Here is a 9,660-nt window from a genome sequence, read left to right as displayed (position 1 = left end):
CAAATTGCCAAGGCATTCGTTACGGACTAAATTTCGTAAAACAATTTTAGTCTTGGTTCGCGAATTTTTTACAAGTACGAAGTATGAAAAGCGGGCCAAAGCCATAGATTGGAGGCAGCCGCCAAACGAGGGCGGATGTCTTAAGCGCTATGACACAGTATTCCTGGTCAGTTTGCAGTTTACCGTATTATTACTATTATACGTACATTTTGCAGGCAGCGCTGCAAATCTACGCTAATGGGCAATGGCATTCCGACGAACATCAAAAACTTTGGCGCGCCTTTTTAACATGCGATATTTTCAAGCCGGATAGAATTTCGTCCGTTATGAATCAAGCAAATTGGGACTCTTAGTTTGTTCATGAAGCACTGAAGACTGAAGAGCAGTTGGTTTACTGCTACAAATTAGTTTCGGAATCATGGAAGTAGTTGCGGATGATCCTCGCGATTCAAGCCTCGCCGAGACTGATCAGGATCGGGATCCAGTTAATCGAGATGCCCACACGAATCCTGATTCCCGGGAGCAGACTGAGATGCATTTAACGTCTGAAGTACTCCGACCGCTGGAAAAGGAACCAGAACCAGTGCCGTTCAACGCGCTTGTTGATGTGGATTCGCATTTGCCTAGTGCATCGAGCAGTGGCTTGGAAATAACTGCTAATGAAAGTGGGTACTTTGTCTGAAACTTGTTCGAATTTGAGTTTTCGTTACTTGTTGGCTGTGTTTGTCTTTGGGTAAATTGTGTACGCTCTTTGCAGATAATACTCTTCGTATTGACGGAAGCACCTCGTTAGGTGAGCATTCCGAATCGTCTCCGGTGCCTAACGATCTCCACCAGAATCTCGACGTTCCGGAGAGGGTTATCGTGCATGAACAACGTGAGCATTCCGATGAACCTTGTAAGGAACAGTAAACTGCATATTTGTAAAAGCATTTATTAAGTTTTTTTTCAGTTGAAGTGGGATATGAACGAAGCAGGTCGTCCAGAGCTTATTCTTTGTCGTTTTTTATTAATTAAGTTTTAGAATTTAGAGTATTATAAATCTTTTATAATATATGGTTTTATGAATTCCTTTAATGCGATTTACATTCTTTAGGGATTTTACATGCGATTTACATTCTACATGCGTATTGGATATATTTAAGATTCAATACTTTACGGTTTTGCGTAATATCCATACTTCTAGGCAGCCCTAAGACCAGTCAGGTGCAGACCGCTACCGAAAGTCCGTGCGATCTTTCGTCGTTGCCCGAAGAATTGCCACACTCGGTAGAGCCGGCTACCGATTCACTGCAGGAGGTCGCAAGGTCTTCTTACCCAGATGAGAACGTCGACCAGCGGCTTGAAACGGGGCTCCATCTTTCTGAGGATGTCGAGATGAAATCCATTCAGCCGGCGCCATGGCCGGATACTTGTCAGTCCTGTTATTGCAGTCGCTCGCCTGTGGATTCTAGCAGCTTTCACCGGATTGCTTCCACGTTTCTGCGAGGAACTTTGTGCCAAGCCGTTGTACAGAAGGGCGCACAGATGCAAAGTTGCTTGCATACATTGTCGCAAGATGACTACGCTGTACGCTTTGAAATAGGGGCCGATAAAGTTGTGGCGCTGTGTCATTTTCATCAAGAAGAATTACGGTTGCATCATTTGTGCCCTGTCTGTGCGACCTTCTACGATAGCGGACTAATGACGTTATGCCGTGGAAATGGTACAGATTTCCATTTTTTTCATCGGACTTGTCTCAAAGCCGAAAACTGGTCATTTGCGCACTGCCCACATTGTGGTAATTCTGTGGACTCTTGCGAAGAGATTAATGGATTTCCATTAGAGTTACGATTTCCACAGCCGTCCAAAATTCCTCCGCTTTCTGTTTTGACATTCACCGACCGCGTTTCGCCGATGCCGGCCGTTCCTCCACGCACAATCTGTCGTTTTAATGACAAGCTGGTTTTCACTCCAAAAGGATTGTGGCGCGACACGGATCTTCGCCGTATGGCAGATCTTATGGCCAAGCTATCGAATCTGACATCCCGGGAGTTCATGCAGAAAAGAGATGACGAAACACTACTAAAGGCAGTGGAAGATGACGATCCACTGACGGTAAAATGCAATCGACATGGAACAAAATTAATATTTTTTAAGTAACTGTTGTTAAGTAAATAGATTTAACGATATTTATTTATTTTAATCTAACAAGTATGCGGTTATTTATTAATTGGTATTATTACTGTTATCAATACGTGCCTTCAGCTTCTGTTTATCTATGATAATTTTGATTTTTATGGTCTTGGTTCTTGATTGTCAAATTTTTGCTTTTGCATTACTATTCTGCTAAATTGAAACTTTGTACAGCTGGCGTTCTGCCTCCTGGACGTTGGCCCATGGACACCAACCAACAGTAAAATGTCCATGTTACCTCAAGCTGTCGATCTAGCCTGCAGCACTGGTCACTTGGTGTGCCTTCATCTGTTACATGTGGCCGACGTACCGCTCGACACCGTGGATGAGAAGGGCTTTTCTCCGCTGATGCGTGCGGTTATGGAGGGACAATTTGATATTGCTCGATACTTGTATAAGGAATGCCATTGCGATCTGGATCAAACAGATTCAGAAGGAAAAACTGTGCTGCACCATTTACTGGATTCTAGTTCGGATCATCACTTGATATTTCGACTGGTAGATTACGGGCTGATCACACCGTTTTTGATTAAAATTCTCACTGAAGACAGCCAGGATCTCTTTGTCCCGGTGTATCTCCGGGTCCATGCGGAACGTTTACTGCCCGAGCCGAAGGATCACTTTGCGAGGTTCCAGAAAGCCATCATGAACCATGATGAGGACACTGCCGCGACAATAATCATGTTTCACTTTCCGGAAATATTGAAGCGACCGCTAAAAGACCTGAAGGACTTGTGCGAGTAGGTTTGTCATATTTCGAAAATCGGAAAAAAAGTGATTGGTAATCTACAGCTCATAGTTCGCAGCGTTGTGCGTGGGGCATTTGTGGCGTTCGTTGTAATGTTGTACCAGTATGGTAATACAAAGTTGTTCGACTCTTGTGTGGGAAGAAGATAAATGTCACTTGAATGCACGAGTATTTTTGGCTTAAAACCATGCGTTGCAAATTACTACCAGTATTTAATTTATTTTGTTTTGATGCAGGAGTTGGCCATCTATTTGGGCTCTAGTTGAGCAGAAGTGGATAGCCAGTGAGAAAAACTATGTCGTGTGTCATGATATCACCAATGGTAAAGAGCGATCACCTATTCGACTAATTGGTCGACCGGAGGATTCATCGCTGGAAAATGACTTTACGTATGTTTCCCGCAATGTGTACCCTTCGAGTATTAAACCGCTGCTGGCACGCAACAGTTTGATTTCGTGTGACTGCGGTCCCGTCTGCCATCCTGGGGGATGCAGATGTCGGCAGATGAGTTCGCGGTATTATTCGGATGGTCGACTTGGTCCTAAACATCAGGATGATACACGGAATGTTGTTTATGAATGCCATGAATTTTGCCAGTGTGGACCGGAATGCGGAAATCGAGTCATACAGAAAGGCATTCGTGCCCCATTGGAAGTCCGTAAAACTCCCAACCGTGGCTGGGGACTTTTTGCTCGCTCCTTTATTTCGGAAGGAGAGTTCTTGGCTGAATACTGTGTAAGAATTAAAATTTGAGAACATCCGATGACACAAAAAAGTCACATGAAATAAGACTTCGGATCTCTGAGAATGTCAGTTATTGGATCGGTTATTTTTAGGGGGAAGTTGTTACTGATCAGGAAGTTAACACTCGGGAGCATGCTGGGGTTTATTTATTTGAATTGCGTGATTGTGAAATAAATGGCCAGAAAGATGGAAAAAACAAGGAAACTTATTGCGTGGACGCTGACAAAATTGGGAATGTGGCTAGATTTATTAATCACAGTTGCAGTCCTACGGCACATCCGATATGGTTTTTCCATCAGATCCAGGACTCACGGTTTCCGCGTATTGGATTCTTCGCAGCCAAAGACATCCATGCTGGCGAGGAGGTAATTCGTTGGCAGTGCACTTTTATGGCTGCTTCTTGTTATTTAACCCGGGTCCGTTACTAGGAACTGTTACAGTAATTAAAGTGTGGTGGTTTTATGCATAGATTTGATATCTGCTGTGCTGTCCGACTCATGCTTAAAGCATTGAAGTTATAAGTTAACATTAATTGGTCTCAGTTTTGTTGAGTTGAAATATGGTTTTGTTGTAGATATGTTTTGATTATGGCAAAAGCTTTTGGACCATGAAGAATTACGAATTCAAATGCGAGTGCGGCTCGTATGAATGTCGCTACCGTCCGCAGCCGCCTGCTACCGTCGGATTAGGTTCGCACTCGAAGACCGCTAGCGGCACTACTCCTGCTGCCACCAGTCATGGCTCTGGCAAAAAGACAATGGGTTCTGACACAAATGGCCAAGAGGCTTCCAAGCGGCGGAAAATGTAAATTTGTGAGCTGTGGACTTTTTGTACAGTGTTCTGTGCTAGGGTTATTTTCTGAGTACATTATTGTTTGGATTATTCAAGTTTCTCAGACTGATCAATTTTTTTGGTTTGCCATCGAATTTTCCATGGAAGCGGTGTAAATAAAATAATACGCTGTTATTCGTTACGGTGTACAACTGGTTCAGGTAAAGACGTTATTTTAAGTTTTTTTGGTATACTGATGCTGATATCTCGTACTGATGTTAACAAAGGCTGTCCCACGTCAAGTAGTTATTGATAGGTTTCTGCAGTTTTTACGAATCTCCGAGGTGCTATCTAAATCTTAAGGCAACAATATAACAAAAGGGTCGCGTGCATGTGTCGAGTGAGGCAGTCTACGCGTCTGATACCGGGTTCATCCGCATTATACACATAATCACTTAATAATTCTTTTTTTACTATCTTTTGTTGAATTTGCTACAAATATAATGTAATCAAGCCAGCATTGTTTTCGTAGTAGACACATTCACGTGCGGAGCATTCCAGCGGAGTACATGAGATTACAGTAATAAATAGAAACCCGTAACGACTTCCCATTCTGACAACAAATACTTCTTTAACTGTCCGATTATGCATCGTGACAGGCATCTTTAGGGAACAATTGTGCGTCTAGGAACTACAGTTGTCGGCAATGGCTGCCAGTCTGCCGTCGACAGGTCGCGACAGATGAATTGTCATTTATCGGGCTGTGGCGCGTAGTAAATAATCGTGCGTATCTAATGTTATTCCATTCGAATGCGGTTCCAGACTGCATTCGCCCTCGAGCTCCAGCGAGAACTGCTGCAGTACCGTGGCAAATATTAAGAACAGCTGCATTTTGGCTATTGATTCCCCAGGACAAGACCGTTTCCCTATAATTAGACACTTCATCATTGACTGACCTTGCAGAAATTTCGATACTTTTGCTTTGTTCATTTGTACAGATGCATTGCGTAATATTTGCGCTTGTGCTTGCGGCACTATCTTCAAAGAAATGTGCATACTTTGTTTGACAACAAAAATTTATACAGGTTAATCTAAGTACAGTGTATAGCAAACATAAAGTGTAAAGATTCGTATCATTACGATATCCGACAATCTTTGTTGTCAAATATTACGACGCAATGCGCATACATATTCGTTTCAAATTCAAGCGAAGCGAAGTCAGTCGAAATTTGTATTTTCACACTTATGTATATTTAGGAACCATAAATGTTAAAAAAGATCGAACTGCGATGTGTGAATCATAACTGAAACTTTGATGATTAATTAATAAACAAATTAATCAAGTGAGCATTACTTACCAGTTGAAAAGGGGATAAAATCCTTTGGAATAACTAGCGACGTGCCGGTAGCATCGAGAAATCTGTCCGGATGGAATTCGTCCGGTTGGCTCCAAATGGCTTCATTACGATGAATATGCCATAAATTGGTAAAAATCCATGCGTCTTTGGGGATAGTGTAGCCACACAGCTCGGTTTCCTCCACACTGCGATGCGGTATGCCAAGCGGACCGATGGAGCTCAGCCGTTGAGATTCAAACAGAGCAGCCTGGGTATAGGGCAATCTGGCCAGATCGGCGTAATTGGGATAGCGCGCCTTCCCGACCACTTCATCCAGCTCTTGCTGGATTTTGGCTTGTGCTGCTTGGTCTCGCGCAATGTACAGAAAAGCCTATCAACAATGAATTCATTAATAATATTCTCAAAGCTATGCTTGTATAGACTATATACCACGCACATGCATTTTGTATACGTACAATTTTTCCGCGTTAAACTGCTGTATTGATAAATGAATTATGGAGGAATTATGAATTATATAATATTATTGAAGATGTACACAATAGCTTCCGCTGTCTGTTTGTTGATTGATGCACAGCTGTGCCGATATATGCATGTACTGTACATAATACGCGTAATTCGCATAGCGTAGGTATTTACCGGTACTTGGATGCATTAGATTGATCATCATTCTTACCCATGCTGTGAATAAGTCTTATGAATAATTATAACAAGTCTTGTAATAAGTCTTATAACTTACCCATCTTAAAGTTGAAGTAGTAGTGTCGTACCTACATTCAATCAAAATTATGGCAATTTTGATTATTAAATAATTAATTATTTATTTAATTATAATAATAATTAAAATTGCGAATTTACCCCGTAAGAAACAGTTCTCGTGCAGCCCCGATGTATTGCTGATCTAGATGAGATAATACAAATCAGGGTCAACTTCCTTTCCTCGAATGTATACGTATCAGGTACAACAAACAAAACAGCATTTTACCGGTAAAAAGCACTGATCGACCTAGTCGCGTCTTCTCGTCCTTTCTGGCCTTGATGAAGGCATCCGTGAAATCGGCAATTACCGATGAATCCCAGCAGTCTTCTTGGTTTTTGATGAACTCCGCAATGTACTGCGCTGCTCCCTCCAGCGCATCGACCACTTTGGAGAAACTGTACCGGATCGTGGGGATGATGCGTAGAAACGGGAAAATGTTCAGTGCGCCGGCTGTGCCGAAGAACTGGAAGACGGCGTTCATGTTGTCGTAGAAGGTGCACGTAGCACGATTCTCTGCATCGTAGCGCATCCCGAAAAGCACACCGCACAGCACATTCCCCACCGCCGTCTGCAGAAAGGTCTTGTTGTCAAAGGGCATGCCGTTGGTGGAGGCAATGCTCTTCACTAGGCGCTCAGTTTCTTCGGCAACTTGCCCTTCGAACTGGCCTTTGCCCACTCCCAGTGTTTTGAAGGTTTTAAATGCAAACCGGCGATGCACCGGCCATGTCTCGTCAGATGCGAATGATATTCCTACAATATTCAAAGTTCACATATGTTAGCTATTGGGGTTTTGTGATTTCGCCAGCTAGCTTTGAAAATCTATGCTGTTTTATTATTATCATGTGCCCCTGAATAAGCTGATCTTCTATAAACACGCCTCTGTACAGATACAAGATACGTAATCTAAAATACAATTCTAGAAATCCGTCGGCCAGATAATTCATTAAAATTAAATTAAGTGATTTAAATTGTTTTGTCGTGAATTTTACTTAGAACTGATCACGTACCCATGCCTTTGCTGGTAACTTGTGCGGTGTACATATGCGGACGTCCGTTGAAGACCGGCTTGGAAAACGCCTCACGTATTAGGTCAGCATCGTTCAGCACGATGACCATATTACCGCCCAGCCGGCAGCTGAAGATCTTTCCGAATTTCTTGGCCCATTTTGTAAACGACACATGCGGCAGTGCATCCAGAAACGGTAGGCAACCGATTATAGGAAACTGGAGTGGTGAAGGAGGAAGATTTTTCTTGGCGCGTCTCAGATACCATAACAATCCTAACAACACAACAGCGAATGCAATCACGGCACACTGATAATCAGCCGGCATGTACGCTAACGGTCCCGACCATAATGCATACGTAAAGGTCTCCATATTAATCATCAAGTTAAACGCAGAAATTGCCCAGTTACTTGTGCATGCAAAAATGAAACAATCTTATCACGAAATAAGTAAATCCGAGCGGCGAAGACGAGACAAAACTAGGTCTGATGCTGACCCACTGCACTAGAGAAAAGAACAACTTATCTCAGCAAACTTTCTCTTGTGATATCTATGCCGCTTCGCTTATATAGTACTACTGTAATAGAAGGCCGCTTTCGGTTTTCTTTAAGAATTTCCTACAAGTCAAGTGTGATAGTGCGCCTGATCACTCACGCACCGCGCAAGAAAGGCGGTACTTTCTAGTATCAGTGCGTGGCGTCACAATAATATTTTGCACAACTTTCCAGAAGTAAACGTTTGACGGTCATCTAGTACAATACGATATACTCATAATTATATGCGCGACAGGGCTTTTAAATTAATTTAGCCAATAGGACCGCTTGGCGTCCCTTTATGTCGTATCGCTTCTAAGCTGGGACAAGTGTAACGGTGGAAAATATTACGTTATCCGTCCTTCCGGTGCGGGCACTGTATTGCGTAACCGGTGTATAGGTGTTCACAGATACGCAGAGGTGGTTTACCGAACTGTGCCCAACGACTGCGCAGAGTTTGTACGGCACTGGTAAGGGCATTCAACCTGTTGCTCGATACTTCGAACAAACTCATGGTTATATGGAAAACACGCCGGTCAAGCTCGAACAAGCTGACAAACTTTAACTTTATAACGATGACCGTTTGTTCGTTTTTATTTTTGTTTTGTGTAATATTTCGAGCGAAATACACCCTTTAAGTGCCGTATAATAGTCGGAAAAGAAGAAGATACGCGATACGTTACTGCGATGTTTTCACTTTTCAGGTGATTTCGAGAAAACACGCAGATATTAATGTCAAATGGATCTGGTGGGAAACAAGTGACTAAAGCGTGTTCTCAGCAGTCTGACCGCACGTGTCGTCACACTACCATCGATGACGCAAAATCTTGCTGGATTAATATTAAGTAACATTTGTTCACTAAAATCCTATCATCGCACTCTGTTCCAAAACAAGGATGCTGGCTACCGCACTAGACGATAACGCTTACGAGTAACACCTACGATAACACATGGTTTATTCATAAAAATTCACATTTTTCTTACAAAAGTATATGCTTTCAAAACTGGTTCAAGGTCACCACTGAAACGTGCGCGGAAAAGCTGACAACGTTAACGGCGCGAATAGCCACACATCATTGTCAGGTAGTTAAGAATGAAGAATCCTACTGTAGCAAATAATAAATAAACATCATGGTGTACGAGTATGTAAAAGAAGTAAGCAGGTACAGAGGAGAGAGGAATCAAAGTTGCAGTGTAATAAGAACTGAATTTTTATTCGGCAGCAACCAGTAGTCATACACACCCGCCTGCGCGGATTTAAACTAATTAAAATTAAAACTGATCAAGCTATAAATAAACAAACCAAATAAGAATGGTTTACATTTAAACCAATATCTGTGCTAAACGTGATCCTGATAGGCACAGACTTTACGGTATTTTTTCGTCACTATGTAAAAATAATATGGAGGTGCCCGAATTACATTAGGCTGAATTGTATGCCATGTACGAGTATTTAATTTTAATAGAATAACAAAAATCACTGTTATTTTGTATCAGTTGCAAGAATACTAGATATTACGAGGATGCAATATTACGAGATTCTAGCCATTTTCAGATTTCTTTTGGATT

At 42.2% G+C, this 9,660-nt stretch overlaps 2 protein-coding genes across 2 annotated transcripts; one reads left to right on the top strand and one right to left on the bottom strand.

Moving 5' to 3' along the window:
- Window positions 1–227: 227 nt before the first annotated feature.
- On the top strand, window positions 228–4,633 carry LOC129581185 (histone-lysine N-methyltransferase EHMT1-like). The gene is made up of 7 exons (XM_055472120.1): window positions 228–665; window positions 758–898; window positions 1,187–2,097; window positions 2,350–2,915; window positions 3,160–3,658; window positions 3,760–4,032; window positions 4,242–4,633. The coding sequence occupies exons 1-7, from the start codon at window positions 419–421 to the stop codon at window positions 4,473–4,475; spliced, it is 2,871 nt and encodes a 956-aa protein (XP_055328095.1). The 5' UTR covers window positions 228–418; the 3' UTR covers window positions 4,476–4,633.
- Window positions 4,634–4,939: 306 nt separating this feature from the next.
- LOC129581188 (cytochrome P450 2J3-like) lies at window positions 4,940–8,090 on the bottom strand. The gene is made up of 6 exons (XM_055472122.1): window positions 7,561–8,090; window positions 6,779–7,303; window positions 6,652–6,694; window positions 6,533–6,563; window positions 5,797–6,166; window positions 4,940–5,364 (listed from the first exon to the last, which is right to left on the bottom strand). The coding sequence occupies exons 1-6, from the start codon at window positions 7,937–7,939 to the stop codon at window positions 5,192–5,194; spliced, it is 1,521 nt and encodes a 506-aa protein (XP_055328097.1). The 5' UTR covers window positions 7,940–8,090; the 3' UTR covers window positions 4,940–5,191.
- Between the last annotated feature and the right edge of the window lie 1,570 nt (window positions 8,091–9,660).

Source organism: Paramacrobiotus metropolitanus, unplaced genomic scaffold, assembly GCF_019649055.1.
Source record: "Paramacrobiotus metropolitanus isolate TYO unplaced genomic scaffold, Prichtersi_v1.0 Parri_scaffold0000005, whole genome shotgun sequence".
Classification (NCBI taxonomy): domain Eukaryota; kingdom Metazoa; phylum Tardigrada; class Eutardigrada; order Parachela; family Macrobiotidae; genus Paramacrobiotus; species Paramacrobiotus metropolitanus.
This window is presented reverse-complemented; position numbering and strand designations above follow the sequence as displayed.